The sequence below is a fragment of the Vombatus ursinus genome, unplaced genomic scaffold (assembly GCF_900497805.2).
Source record: "Vombatus ursinus unplaced genomic scaffold, bare-nosed wombat genome assembly UNPS02014847.1, whole genome shotgun sequence".
NCBI lineage: Eukaryota > Metazoa > Chordata > Mammalia > Diprotodontia > Vombatidae > Vombatus > Vombatus ursinus.
Window position 1 is genome coordinate 5,420,266 of NW_020954625.1, and position 16,015 is coordinate 5,436,280.

The following is a 16,015-nucleotide window of genomic DNA, read 5'->3' on the forward strand; positions in this document are numbered from 1 at the left end:
CACACACACACACACACACACACACACACACACACACACACACACACACACCCATAGGTTTATCAATGCAATGGGCCTTCCAGCTAGTTTATCTAGTGCCCCACCTTCATTTTATAGTTGAATATGGAGAGCCTTTCCTCCTGCCCCCAGTTGTTGGAATTCTCCCTTCCCAAATAACAACATATCCCCATAGTAATATGGTAACTCCTTAATGGTAGGGTTTGTTTTTTTAAATATCTCCATTGCCTAGCACATAGCAATCCTTGCTGGATTGGATTAGATACTTTATGGAAGGCCATGGGTGTTTTTGTCTCTCTTTGTATCCCCAGCACTTAGCACAGTGCCTGAAACATAATAAGCTTCAAAATATTAGGGAAAATAATTCCCATTAGCAAAACAACGTTTGCATATTTTATGGAGTTATGAAAATAGCACTTCATACATTTTTTTTTGTCTAGACCTATGATTAAACCAATGTGGGAAATTAATCCCTGGTGTGAAAACTCCTTCCATGAATACAGATAGGCTAATCTTCTATAATTTACAATCTTAGTTGTCCATGACACAGAGAGGTGAGAGACTTCTCCATGGTCACTGTAGCTAGTCAATTTGAGATCCATTGTATTGAGTGAATAAAACTGAAACTAAATAAATACCTCCCATTGCGGCACTCTAGTCGTCAAATTATCCTGCATTTACTTATCTATGTATACATTACAGTGCCCCTTCCCTTGTCTAGCATACAGTTCCTTGTTAATCACCATTACAGCCCCAGCTCCAAGAATACTGCCCTGTTTATAGTAGATATTTTCATGTTGTTGTTTTTTTTTTTAATTAGATTGAGTAAAATAAATGAATGAAAAAGATTAGGTACAGCTTTTGAAGAATCTTCCAATTTCATTTAACACAACTACCATCTTGGAATCTTCCTAAGGTTTCCTTTCTATCTCAGAGCATCCTGACCACCAGGAACCCCTGGAAGGAGGCAGCTAGGGATATTGGGCTGGGAGTTACAAACACCTGAGTTCCTACTGGTCATGAGACCCTCTGCAAGTCACTTAATGTTTCTGAGCCTCAGTTACCTCATTTGTAAAATGAGGGTATTGGACTCAGTAACTTCAAAGATCTCTTTCAGTTCTAAAGGTAGTTTCATCCCTAGAGACTCTCTCTTTTGTTTGATAGTATTTTTTCTAATTACACGTAAAGACAATTTTTAACATCCCTTTTTTAAAAATTGAGTTCCAATTCCCTCCCTAAAACAGTTAAGTAATTTGATGTAGGTTATATATGTGCAATCATGTAAACTTATTTCCATATTAAGCCTCTTTCTTTTGGCATGGAAACCTAGAAACCTGGGCGTGGGAGGCAGAGGTCATTGACTCTGGTCATGAGTTAGGATATTCCCTACCAATGGACTCTAGAGTCCCTTGAAGATTTACCCACTTTGGGTTACTTTTCCAGCACTTCCCATTAGCCTTGAAGCCAGAGTGACTTTCACAAGAGCATTTATTAAATAAACCATCTGAAGGGCCACTAGCAACTCTCCACTTTTTAATGACAGCCATGCAGGCAGAGCATAATGGAAAACAAACATTGGGACAGATGTCTCTTTCAAGTGGGAGTCGGCCCTGAAATACAGCGCAAACAAATGTCACCTTTCTGAAATGCCTACCTTCGCTCTGCTTAGAAATTCAGCTCCTTGCCTTGGAAGCCAGAACGCTCACTACAGCTCACCTCCTGATTAGCTCCCTAAAGGAACGGATGCGTCCCTGTCTTCTGCAAGTCATTGCTGACCATCAGACAAACTGCTCCTAAGACATCAAGGCCCTCTACAACTACTTTAGCTGGATACCTCCAAAGAGGAGTGGTTTTATTTACTACCTTCGCTGGCGCTGATTGCTGCCCCTCTATGCCTTCTCATCCTGTGTGATTCTTGTATGTGTTTTTCAAGGAATCCTTTCTATCTCTATCTCCGGTTCTTTTCCCTAAATTACAGCCCCATTTTGGGAGGCAGCATGGTCCAGTGGTTAGGGTTCTAGACTCCAAGTCAATATGAGTGAGTTGGAATTCCATTTCTGACCTTTATTATTTGTGTGGCAATGGGCAAGGAATTTAACCTCTACGAGTCTCAGTTTCTTCATCTCTAAGATGGGGACAAGAGGGCCTGTAGCATCTACCTGGCAGGGCTGTTACAAGGCTCAAATGAGATGATTAAAGCACTGTGCAAACCTAAAAGTGCTCTATAAATGCCAGTTATTATTATTTCCACTTGTCCCCTGAACACCTCCATCTAGAGCTCTTGACAACACCTCAAACTCCCAGAATATCAGAGTTGGAAGGGACTTTGGACATCAGCTAGCCCTGCCTGTACCTGAGTTGCCCTCTCCCCTACAATATCTCCAACAAACGACCACTTGGTCTCCACTACAAGACTTCCAGTGGTGAGGAAAGGGGATGGGGACAAGGAGACTGGCCCTCCCTCTATCAACGCAGACTGGCACCTTTTCTACATCTCGGGCACTCTTCCCTGGACTGGTTGAGCATGGGAGTCACATGGTCAAATCCAAACTTAAGGGGCATCATTTTGCCAGCAGAATGTATGCTGGATTGAGATAGGGAAAAAATTAAGGCAGAGTGACTCATTTAATTGGGAGGCCATTGCAATAATCTAGGCAAATCTACATGTAATTGAAAAGCTTTCTGCATGGACAATAATTCTCACAGCATTTAGCACAGTGCCGGGCTCATAGTAGATATTTAAGAAAGACCCCAGGACTCAAGAGTCAGGAGAGACCTGGGCTTATTCCTGACTCCCACACAGACCAGCTATGTGACCCTAAGGCCTGGGCAAATCATTTTATCTCCAAGCCTCAGTTTCCAGATCTGTAAAATGGGGATAGTAACACCTGCAGTACTTACCATACAGAGTTTATAAGAATCAAATGAGAAAATATGTAAAGAGCATTGTAAACCTTAAAAAAGTGCTCTATAAACATCAGTTATTATTATTATTACTACTGTTTTTGTCATTCAAAAGCCTGAGCAGACATTTCCCTGGCCCTCTATCTGAGAAGGGAATTTCTCCGCATTTAGTTTCAATGGTTACTTGGGTGCTTCGGGATTAAGACCAATTCCGTTGGTGACTAATTACTCTGCTTGGAGCTGTGATTAATATTTTGGAAGAAGAACAGGAGCATCTGATTTGTCCTATGGGATGGCCCTCTGGGAAAGGAGGGATGAACTTACATAGTGATGTAAGAAATGGAAAGTATTAATAAAAACTTATTTTTATAAAAACTACCACCCCCCTTTCTCTCCTCCCAGCTGCTGACACCTGGAATGACATTGCAGCCTTCAGCGACTGTTTCCAGACTAGAATAGTGACCCCTCCTCCTGCCTCCAAGCTCCAGTGTGCTTGCCTCCAGGGACCAGGGGCCTTCTAGGTTAGAACCCTCTGATTAGCAAAGGAGGTGGGGAGGCGGGGGAAAGGGAACAGCTGATTCCTGAGGGTAAAGACAGGTGCTCCTCAACTGGGACAAAGCCCCCTGCCCAGGCTGCACCTGCTGGAGCCACAGCTGAAAAGACTCTGATATCCTGAATCAGTAGGGGGAAAGCAGAGCCACAGGTGACCTTGGGGAGGTATCATTTTTCCCTCTCTGCTTTTACTAAGTGGAGATCAGGTGACTTTGGTTAGGGCCGATCACACCCACCTCAGCTGCCTCTCCTCCCTCCCCTAGAAAAGGGCTAGTCCCGTAGGGATAAAGGTTCCAGGACCCTTCAAATAAAATGCTTTTTTTTACAAAAGGGCTCTTGACCCATCCAGGCTGCACTCCTGGCTCTCTGGGACTCAATACCAAGTCTTTCAGACTCCCTGGCTTTCATTGGGGCTTAATTCATGCGTCATCCCCTACAGGCAGCCATTCCTGATTCCCCTACCCCTCCCAATTCCCAGTGCCCTCCCTCTCCGTAATCATCAGTGTAGCCTCGGTCTACACATCTCCTTCAGAAGGGAAAGCATGAGAGCTAGCCCACCCAGCCCAGTACTCAGCATGTGGAGGATTTCCTAGGATCGCCAATCCTGGATGGGACTGCCAAATAAGGAAACTGAGGCAGCCTGAGGCCTCCCAAGCAGCCCATGGCAGGGCTGGGGTTTGGATCCACGGTACCAAGCTGCCTCCCACAGGAATGGCTGGTTGTTGGACTGCCCTGGGTCAATACGGAAGCTGCCACAGTAATGCCAGGGATGAAAATTCCAATTTGTGCCCCAGACACAAACACCGCCCATGACTCAGGCAGAGGAGTAAACAGAGAGGCTATAACCCCCTCATCCGGCTCTGGTGGGTGACTCACAGCACTCAGGCTAAAAGCAGGCTGTGGTCAGAAGAGGAAGGCCCAGAAGGCTCCCAGGTCCCACCGTCTGGTGCCTCGGGCACTAAGGCAGCTGCTGCCTGGCTCCTCCTGACATCCATCCTGACATCCTGAGCATCTTACCCCTTCAAAGCCAGAAGCCCCCCGGGGAGGGAGAGGGAAACCAGGGGCAGATGGGCATGAAAACGCAAAGGACATCCCCAAGGAACCTCGCGGGGTGGGGGGGGGGCCCTTCCCAGGATCTGCCTAGCCATCTCAGCAGCTCCTGAGGCAGAGAATGGCCCGAGGCTGCCCACGTGGGGCTGGAGCCTGCAGGCTCCTCATTACAGGACAGGACGCCCTCCATCAAAGAGGCAGGGCAGATTCCCAGACAGGTCAGGCCATGGGAGAGCAGGCCTGGGACTCTCGGGAGTTCACCCCACCAACAGAATTGGTGTTAATCCCTAAGCACCCAAGTAACAACTGAAACAAAATGTGGAGAAATTCCCTTCTCAGATACAGGGCCAGGGAAATGTCTGCTCAGGCTTTTGAATGACAAAACAGTAATAATAATAATAATAATAATAATAATAACTGATGTTTATAGAGTGCTTTAAGGTTTACAATGCTCTTTACATAGGTTATCTCATTTGATTCTCATAAACTCTGTATGGTATGGTCCTACAGGGACCAGGTGAGGCACTGGGAGGTGGGTTCAAATCCTGCCTCTCATGGTATCAGACTCTGGGCAAGTCATGACCTCCCTGGGACCTTGGATTCTTGGCCTCTCTGCTCCAGATCTACCATCTCACAACCCATTCTTTTTTCCCTGACTTCAGGGGATCTTATTCCTCCATACTGAGCAGATCCCATGGAAGCCTGAGGTCCCCACCCGGGAAGACCCATATGAACTGACGCAGAGAGAAGTGAGCACAGCCTTCAGAACCGTGCCTGCGCTATTCTACAATACTGCAGAAGAAAACCTGAAAGAGCTTCGTTCAGTACAGTGACTCCAGCAGGTTCCTGCCCCTGGGCAGACTTACCTTCTCAGACACAGTCGTGCATGGGGTGAATTGTCTGTGGTGGGGGCATGGGGCATGCAGTGGGTAGTAACAAAAGCAAAAAAGGAACAACCAATAAAACATGGTAAGAATCCAAAGATGTGAAGCAAAGAAGCCTCAAAGGCCATCTTGTTACTACCCAGTTAAATTATTCAATAGACACTTGGAAAAAAAAGAGAAGTAAACCCTTTCACACACAATAAGCTCTTTTGCCCTTCTTCGTATCTTGAAATGTTTGTCATTTTTTTAATGATTCGTTGATGGGGGAAAATAATTTTAAAGCCCCCACCTGGGAAAAGGGAAGTAATCTGCCTCAGGAGAGGCAAGGCTTCTTCAGGCCCAGGAAAGACGATGATTACTTCGAAAAGCAGTGCAGCAGAGTGGAAAAATCATGAGGTTAAAAGGCAGAGGGCCCAGGTTCAAGCCCCAGGTCTGACGCTTACTAAATGTGTAAGCCTGGCCAAGGCTCTAAACCTCAGTTTTCCACTCTGTCAAATGGAGATTGGTGGTTGGGGCCGGGCAGCCTGGACTCAGCATCAGGAGGCCAGGCCTAGAGTCCCATTTACTAGCTAAGTAGCTTTGAGTAGAGGTCATTGTCCCTGTGTAAGCCTCTGTCTTCTCACCTAGAAAATGGGAATAATAATGCTTACACTGTCTCCCTCAGGATTGCTTAGAGAAAAGTGCTTTGTGAATACCTTAAAGCCCTGAGTAAATGTGATATATTTTTTCTATCAGGTTTTCTTGAAGGAAAGTATTTTTTGAAACATCAAAGGGCTGAGTAAAGGTGAAATATTTTTTATTTGGTACACTATAAAGAGGTCCTAGAAAGCTGAAAAAATTACTCTCTAAAAAGCTCTCGAGGATATCAACAATATGATTCAAAGCTGTAACTAAGGCAGGGCAATCAGAGCTTTGCTCCAGAGCACTAATATCTGATGGGGCATACTTTCTTCCATCCTGCCACGGATGGCAGGCTGCCATCCCTGGACTGTGGAACCCTAGAGGATACAGGATCAGAGCCATAACTAGGAATTCTTGGCATCTGCCTCGGTCAGATCACACCTGGAGTCCTGTGTTCTGTTCTGGGGGCCACATGTTAGGAAGACATTACAGAGTGAGGCATGTCCTAAAGTGGGTGACCAGGACGGACCTCCCAATTCTCCTCTAGCTTGGCCAAGATCCAGTTATCTTCCCTTGACCTCGGGCCAATATCCCCAGGGTCTGTGATCACTGTGGCATTCCTCTCCTAAGGACTACCCTCCCCCCTAGGCACAACTGTCTGAAATGAGACTATATACTTCTGTAACCATCACCAATCCCCACCTTGCTCAACTGCTTTTTGCCCCAGGTCTATCTAGAATCCCAGAGAGGCCAGGACCTCAGAGGTCAGCTAGCCCAACCTATACCTGAAGATTTCCCTCTGCAATATCCAATATGGAGGTCATGCAGCCTTTGGTCAATGACCTCCCCCAAGAGGCAGGGCACAATCTCTGGGGATACCTTTATTACAAAGCTTTTCTTTTTATTAGCCAGACATACCTGCTTCTCTGATAACTCTCACTGTTTTCTAGTTCTGCCTTCTCATGCTGAGCCCTGAGGGCAGCAATCAGTTTCCTAAGCCTTCTATTTATCAGGCAAAATATCCCCCCTTGGGGACCGAAGGGAAGAAAATTTAAAACTCAAAAGCTTATGGAAGTGATTGTTGAAAACTAAAAATAAATTAATTAATTTTTGAAAACATATATCATATCCCCCCTTCTTCCAACCAATCCTGTGCAACCTAATCTTCGTAAGCCCTTTTCACCATCCAGGTCACCCTCTTTAGGACATATTTCCACCTGTAATGTGTTTCCTAAGACGTTGCCCCCAAAACGGAACACAGGACCCCAGATGTGATCTGACTGGGGCAGAAGTCAAGAATTCCTAGTTATGGCTCCAATACTGTGTCCTCCAGAGCTCCACAATGAAAGTACTTCTTTGGTAGAGGCCATGTGCTAAAACACTAGACTTAAGAGTCAGGAAGACTTGGGTTTGAATCCTGCTTTGGACCCTTCCTAGGTTAATCTCTCAGGGCCTTGGTTTTCCCATCTGTAAAATAATAATTAATAATAATAATAATAATAATCGCAGCTACCTCCCAGGATGTTTTTGAAGGTCAGCTACATGTTAACTACTTCTGCTCCTTTGACACACTCTTCCATAATACGCCCGCCATCTTACCTGAGCCATCAGGAATGGATCTCACAAATGTTGGCAGCATCTTCACAGAAGCAGTTACATTATAATTTCTGGAGAGGCCATTTATCATAGCTTTCTTAAATCGTTTTGTGATTTCATTAAGCATTTCATCTGAGAGCCGCATGGAATAAAGATACTTATCGATCTAGGGGGAGAGAAAAAAAAGACTTAAATGAAGGAGGGTGGGGTGTGAAAAAGGGTCAATCCTGCCTCTCCAGGGCTCTGGATTAAACTCATGGTTAAGTCTGCCTGCCCCTCATGACTGGTCATTCAGCCCTTGGCTTCCCACATGAAAATGCTCACTATCTGAATGGAAAATTAGTCTATGGATCATCTTGGCCTCCTGATCCTACTCATACTTTCCTGATCCTACTTCCACAGGAATTTCCATTCTAGAATTTCCTCTCCCAAAATGACTGTTCTCTGGCCAATGGCCAGATAGAGATCTCACAAGAAAGGCCGCTGGGCTGTGTGTGTTTATGAGTGAGTGTGAGTAATTCTTCAAAGGCACGCAGGTGGAGAAGCATTCTTTGCCCTAAGCATTTCCTCAGGTGAGGCACCTGAACCAGTAGGAAAGGAAGCCATGGTGAGCTTCTCAGAGCCCAGGGGCTACCTGAAGGCCAACCAGTGGAGGGCCATAACTAGGCCAGGACTAGAAGGCAAGAGGAATGGGTCCAGGCTAGGAGGCCTTCCTTTGGGTTTGCCTGGTACACATGAAGAGGGTACGAGAGTGGATTTGTGGCCTGACTAGAGGAAAGCTGGAGCCTGATCTACCTAGGGGCCACATCTCCCATTCTCCCCTCTCCCTGGTGCAGAAAGGTCCTGATTCGAGGACATGCAGTCCAGCCTGCAGGATCTACTTCATATTTCTGCCATTCCTCCCTGGTCCCCGCCAGAAACAGTCAATGCCTTAGCAATTGTTGGCCAATCTCACCAGTATCCAGAGGCCTGACCTTATCTCTATTCAGCAAGACACAGTGCTGGGCACAGTTTGGGATCTACGGAGGTCCCCTCTCAGGTAACTTACAGTCTAGAAGGGGAGATGAGACCTATGTACAGATGGGTACAATAAAGGAGGAGTATGCTAGTGCTCACAAGCAAACTGCCACAAGGCCCGAAGGAGGAAGACATCTAGCTAGTAGACTTCATGAAGGAGGCGATTTTTGAGCCAGGAAAACAGAAGTTCCTTGAGGGCAGGGAGTCCTTTCATCTTGTCTTTGTATTCTGGTGCAGTAATTTGCACACAGTAGGTGCTTAATATATGCTTATTGGATTGGATCATTCCGGGCACCCTTAAAGGATTCTGTAGGATTCCTCCAGCTCATGGGATCATAATATTGTGGGATTTAGGGCTCGAAAGAGACCTGGAGACCATCAAGTCCAATCAACCCCCTCAGTCTACAGAAAAGGAAACTGAGTCCCAGAGAGATTAAGTAACTAAATCACAGATTCAAGTTTAGAACAGACCTTGGAGGTGTCTAGACCAATAATTGCCTCTTTCTTCAGAGAAGGAAATAGAGGCACCAAGAGCTAGGTCACTCGCAGAACTGCAGTTTTGGACCTTCGTAGTCATTTTTAGCCCAAGCAACACCCTCCTTCCATTTGACCAAGTAGGGAACTGGATTACCGAGCGGTTCACCCCCGGATCACAGCAGTCGTAGTTAGCTGCCAACACTGTGTCTCGTTTATCTCGGGAGTGGAGACGGTGGAGAGGGTTTCAGAGAAGGGAAGGTTGACCTGGTCATGTGCTGAGGGGAGATTGAGGAGGATGGGGATGGGGAGAGGGCGTCAGATCTGGCGATGCAGGTCTGGGTCGCAGGACTGACAACGACAGTCAGATGGAAGGAGGGGGAGCCGGAGCAGCAGTGAGTGAGCACGAGATAAGAGAGGAGCACGGCATGGGCAGCCTTTTCCAAGAAATTCAGCACAAGCAGCAGCAGAGGGGGGTGGGGTGGCTCCCAGGGGCTCGGAGGTAAGAAATGGCTTTCCTCTTTTTCTTTTCTCTGGGAGACCTGATCATGAGGGGAATGATCCAGGATAGAGAGTAAGACAGAAAATGCAAGAGAGGGATGAGAGCAAATGGGGGGGGCAAAGAGACAGGAGGAGATGAGCTTCAGAGCTGAGCCTTGGAAATGAGATGCAAAGAGGGGAAGGCGGAAGGATGGAGAAATGACAAAGGAGAGAGGAGGGAAGTGGGGAGATTGTTGGTATTTTAATCCCAACTCCTGCATTTTACAGAAGAGGAAACTGAGAAACGGCAGAGGCGGTCACTCGCCCAAAGTCAGAACAAGGGCTGTTAGCTCCGTCTTTTCAGGCAGACTCGTTAGCTCCTGGACCATGCATGAGTCATAAACTGCCCTTTCTTCATATCCCTCTGGCGTGCCTAGTGTGGCAGAGGGTACACCATAGGAGCTTCATAAACGCTCAGTAATTGACTTTCTTCTGTGTGAGGATGGTGAAGCTCAGAGGGACCTCAGCACCCATCTATCCAACCCCTTCGTTTTCATGATGTGGAAACTGAGACCCAGAGATATCAGTGACTTGTCCAAGGTCACACAGATAGGGAGAGGGGATTTAAACCCAAGTCTGGCACACAGCAGATGCTTAACAAATGTTTACTGACTGACTCAGGGAGTTGGAAGGAAACTCTTGATACCATCTCAATCAATCAAACAACCAACCAATCAACACTTGTTTATCTAATCCAACCCCTTTCATGGTCCAGGTAAGGCTACACAGGTAACAAGTCCTCTGACTCCGAAGCCAGGGCTCTTTCCACTGGACTACCTCGGACAAGTCACTTTTGCTCCTCTACAAAATGAGGGGTTGTACTCAGTGGTCTGGGGTCTCTTCCACTCCAAGACCTATGAGCCTGTAACCCAGCACCACTTCTAAAGAAGTAAGGAGGAAGCAGCCAGCTGACTTAGGGACCCCTCCAGGACAGAGACTTTCCCCCCTTACGGCTCTTCTAAAGGCACACAGGAGTCACTCAATAAGGAAAGTCCAGCTGGCTTGGAAGGTAAACCGAGTCACTGTGGCTCCTTTCTTTCCTCCTAGTTTGTGCTCCTTTCAGTCTTACCTTTCATGGGGGATACCCAGCTCCCAAAGCAGCCTGGGGCTCTGGAAAAGCTAGGAGCCCAGCGCTGAGCAAGAAGAGAAAGAATATAATGGAGGAGGAAAAGAGGAACCATTCGGCACACACACCAACGCATGCTAGCTCCTCATTTCCAGCAGATGGGTACGAGACTGGGGCGGGACAGCAAGAAAGGAATCAGGCAGCAGGACCACGAGTGACACGAGAGGCTGGAAGAAAAGCCAAATGTTGGTTGGTTTTCTAATGGGCTGCAGGACAGATGATGAAGAATGTACCGTTCCTGATACAGACATGAAAGATAAACATGCAGAACAAGACCCATTTTGGACATGGCCAGTACAAGAATTTATTGTGCTCAGCTCTGCTTCTTGACTACAAGGTTTTCTTCCTTCCTTCTTTCTTTCTTAGGAAAGATGAGGGAGATAGGAAAGAGAAAAAGCAAATTCTTAATAATTGAAAAAAAATTGTTTCATTTAAAAAATTAATTAATTAAATGGGCCTCAGTTTATTCCTTTGTAAAATGAGAGTTAGACTAGCTGCGTTAAGACCTAACTGAAATTAAGCTAAGATTAACCTAGAAATTCCCCTGGCTGCTTTCCTGAAGAATTAGATCGATGAATCTCTTGCTTTCCCTGCCAACAGCTCTTAAGCATCTGGTGGACTTCCACCAAATGGTCATAGCTCAGCAGCCCCGTCTCCATGTCCTCTCCTTCCCAGCAGGCTTAGACTCTTGTTCTTTCGCCATCCTCCGCCTCAGAGAGGGATTCCCAGCCCCCATCTCTCCGTCTCTGCAGGGATGCCTCCTCCCATTCTGGCTGCTTCCTATCTCCCTTAGCTGCTTCAGTCACGTAGCCTAGTCTTCAGAATTCCCTCAAGACTCAGAGAATGTCTCTCACTTTCTGATTCCCCAAACCTCACTTTGCAATCTTTTTTTTCCGGGTGGTTTTGAAAAACTGAATAGATCCTCAGTTTTGATGAATCCTTGCCTAGAAAGGGGGAGATTCAGAGATGGATGAGATGACCTTTTCCAGCCCCTTCCAGACCTAAGAATTGATGATTCACAGCATCTACGATGGGGTGAAGGCCTCAGGGACCAGGAGGGGCTCTCTTTTCTCCATCCATCAGCTCTGTTCCAGTGACTTTCCTCCTCTCCCTTTAGTCTCAACCCTGCAGTTTACTACTGTAACGAGGCACTCACTCCCAACCCATAAGCTCTTACCCCCTTGACCTTCAGCTGCCCCTCTTCTCTGTTCCCAAGCAGAGGAAATGATGCTGAAGGGCATGAGTGCACTACAAATTTCCCCTTCTAATCTCACCAGTGTTACCTGACTTAGATCACATTTTCCAAAGAAACTACTCCAAACCTTTTCTGCTCAGGTTCACCTCAAGATGACCTTGCCTCAAGTGGATCCGCTTCTGGGAGCCAATATGGCAGAGTAATCCCTCTCACCCTCCCTCATTGACCTCTGAAAGCCCAGAAAAATATCAACAAAGGAAAAACTCTGAGCCAGCAAAAAGATAGGGCACAGCAGTCTTGTACCCCAGGAAGCTTGGGGGATTAAAGGGAAAGGCCCCTTGTGCTCTAGAGAAGAGGGAGCAGTACAGGACTGGAGGTGTCCCAGCAAGCCAGTGGCAAGCCCCGCCTCAGCATACCAGAGGGAGATCCTGAGACCCAGGGTGGTGGAGTGGGCAAGTGCCAACACCAGGACCTCCTCTCCCCCACCAGGAGCCTCCATACAGGAAGTGGAACTGGTAGACACCAGCTCAGAAAACCACCACGAGCGACTGCATTCACCAGCAGTGGAATCACCCGGTGCCTCAACACAACTCCAGAAGGCAGAACTCCAGGCTGATAGACATCCACCAGCACTGAAACATCCCTGGGCAATGCCTGGGCCAGCAGGGGCCAAACATTCATGTGTAAGGCCCTGGTGAGCAGGAAAAGAAGCTTGAGTAAGTGCCCCTTCCTCTCCAGCAGGAGAACTCAACATTTTGTTTTAAAAGTCAGGAAATAGGCAAACATCGTGAACAAAAAGCAGGAACAGAAAATGACCACAGATTCTTATTTTGGGGAAAGGGAAGATCGAGGCACAAATTCAAAAGAGGACAACATTTCAATATACCCACATATGAAACCTCAAAGAGGAATATGAACTGGTCTCAAGCTCTACAAGCCTTCTTGGAAGAACTCAAAAAGGATTTTAAAAGTCAAATAAGAGAGGTAGAGGAAAAATTGGGGAAAGAAATGAGAGGTATGCAAGAGAGAGTCAATAGCTAGGAAAAGGAAGGACAAAAATTTACTGCAGAAAACAAGTCCTTAAAAAGTAGAATTGGCCAAATGGAAAAGGAGGCACAAAAACTCACTGAAGAAAAGAACTCCTTAAAAAGTAAAATGAGATGGGCAGCTAGGTGGCACAGTGGATAGAGCACCAGCCCTGGAGTCAGGAGGACCTGAGTTGAAATCCAGCCTCAGACACATAATACTTACTAGCTGTGTGACTCTGGGCAAGTCACTTAACCCCAATTGCCTAGCCCAAAAAAAAAAAAAAGTAAAATGGGCCAAATAGAAAAGGAGGTACAAAATTTAATAGAAGAAGAACTTGTTAAAAATTAGAATGGGACAAGTGGAAGCTAATGACTCTGTGAGAGAGCAAGAATCAGTCAAACAAGATGACCTTGCCTCTTACTTTACTGAAGTACCTCCTCAAGCCTGTAGCTTCCTTCACCTCCCTTTTCCACGCTTTGGACATCTGTCTTCCCCTATGTCTCTTCAGCTCCTTCAGTCTAAGACCAGGTGGTCCTTCTACACACAACCAACCTTGTTTTCCTCCGCCATTTTGCTCAGATCCCTCGTTAGATTCCTACGAGATCTTCTCTCTTGGCTCTGAGAAAGCAAAAGACCTGGTTGTCTTTTATAATCATTGTGACCTCATCAATGTGGTGGTCTCATTGCTCACATGGCTTTGGTTTTTAATGGTAATAATCCCCAGATCTATATCTCCAACCATAGGCTCTTTTCTGAGCTCCAATCCCATGTCACCAACTGCTTATTAGACATTTCAAAATGGATGCCCCAGAGGCATCTCCAAATTCAGTATGTCCAAAACAGCTCTCATTGCCTTTGCTTCCTAACCCTCCCCTCTTCCAAGCTTTTCTTTTTCTGTTGGGGGATCCACCATCACCCTTTTAGCATACCAGGCTCACAGACTTGGTGACATCCTCAACCCCTTGCTCTCCTTCAGCTCATTAATAATAACAATACTAATAATAATAAGAGGAGGAGCTAGTATATATTTAGGGATTTATGGCTGGCAAAGCACTTTATATATATTATTTCATTTGATCCTTCAAACAACCCTCTGAGGTAGATCTATTATTATTCTAATTTTACAGATGAGGAAATTAAGGCTGAGGGAGAAATGGGAAGTGACTTCCCCAGTATCACATAGACAGTAAGCATCTAAGGCAGGATTTGAACTCAGGTCTTCCTGATTCTAAGATCAAATGTCAAATCTTGACATTTCTACCACCACCAAATCTCAGGTATCTACCTCCTTCTCTCAACTCACACCTGGAGTATTGAAATAAAGGCTCTTACTGCCTCAAATCTCCCCCTACTCCAATCCGTCCTCCACATAGCTGTCAAAGTGATTTTATTTTTATTTTATTTTCTTTTAGGCAATTGGGGTTAAGTGACTTGCCCAGGGTCACACAACTAATAAGTGTGTCAAGTGTTTGGTCTGAGCCCAGATTTGAACTCAGGTCCTCCTGACTTCAGAGCTGGTGCTCTATCTACTGAGCCACCTAGCTGCGCTAAAGCATGGAGCTGACCGTGTCACCTGCCATACCCACTCAATAAATCCCAGGACCTCCTTATCACCTCCAGCATCAAACATAAAAGTATTCTGTTTGGCTTTTAACTCAGTCCATAACCTGACCGTTCCTACTTCTCCATTCTTCCTCTGCCTCCCCTCCACACACTCCACACACCTATGATCCAGCTACAAGGACCTAATTACTCCTCCCATCTCGGTGCCTTTGCCTTGGCTGTTCCTCATACCTGGGATGCCATCCTTCCTTACTTCCACCTCTTTGTATCCCTGACTCAGAACTAAGTGCTGCCTTCAACATGGAATCTTACCTGATCCCTTCAGCTATTCATGCCTTCCTCACACCTCCACCCCCACAAATTATTGTGTATCTATCTTATGTATGCCTACATACGTACATGTCTCGCCCATGTAGACTGGAAGCTCCTTGTGGGCAGGAATTGTTTTGTTTTTCTACTTTCTATCCCTAGTATGGACATACAGCAGGCGCTTAAAAATGCTTGTCGACAACTATAACAGGAGTGGAACAAAGGATTCGGTCTTTAACAGCTACACTCTTCTGCTGATGCTGTGCAGCTTCCAGTCATGAGACAGGAAAGTCTCAAGTTGAATTCACCGCCAAGGACGACAGGTGGCCTTGAGTAGGCGGCCACTCATTTGGTGATTGTTGCTCAGTGGTGTCTGACTCATCACGACCCCATTTGAGATTTTCTTGGCAAAGATACTGGAGTGGTTTGCCATTTCCTTCTCCAATGGATCCATTTTGTCAAGTAATCAGACATTAAGTGACTTGCCCAGGGTTACACATCTAGGAAGTGTCTGAGGCTGGATTTGAACTCAGGTCTTTCTTCCTGACCGCAGGCCCGGTGCTCTATCCACTGAGCCACCAGATGCCTCTCATTACCAAGCAAGAATTGAGCAAGAGAAGTGACAGAGATAAAGAACATGCTCAGAGAGGCAAGATGGCGGGTTGGTTATGGGAGAATGAGCACTAAGCAGTGGCCAGCCCTTGAGCTCCACTAGCATCCATGCCAAGGCCAAAATCCAGAGCAAGGCCCCCAGAACATCGAGTGGACCCCATTGCTGAGGAAAATGGGGAGTAGACCCCATTGCCCACAGAATGAGAGGGCAGAAATGGGCTGCAATCTGGATCCCTGGAAGAAGGAACCACATTGATGAGATGACAGAACCATCAAAGGACCAAAACTGAAAGTGTGGTGCCGCTCTGCACACAGGAAGTGTTTAAATAAATGTCCATGGCATTGGCCCAGATGGCCATCTCCTTTTCTACTGACTCCTTCCCTGACCACCTGCTAAAATGCTCATGTTTCCCTTTCCCTTGACTACCCAGTGCTTAGCACCACCCTAGGCACATAGTCCATGCTGAATAAATAAAGCCTTATTGACTGACTGCCCACTTTCTCCTTCCCTTCACTGCCAAACTC

At 46.3% G+C, this 16,015-nt stretch overlaps 1 protein-coding gene across 1 annotated transcript in view; it reads right to left on the bottom strand.

Annotated features, from left to right (window-relative positions):
• The window catches only part of HK1 (hexokinase 1), an 89,680-nt gene that overhangs the window by 50,325 nt on the left and 23,340 nt on the right, over positions 1-16,015 (bottom strand). The window contains exon 2 of the mRNA XM_027840596.1: positions 7,629-7,791. Within this exon, the coding sequence (XP_027696397.1) occupies positions 7,629-7,791 (163 nt within the window). The remainder of the gene's footprint in view (positions 1-7,628; positions 7,792-16,015) is intronic.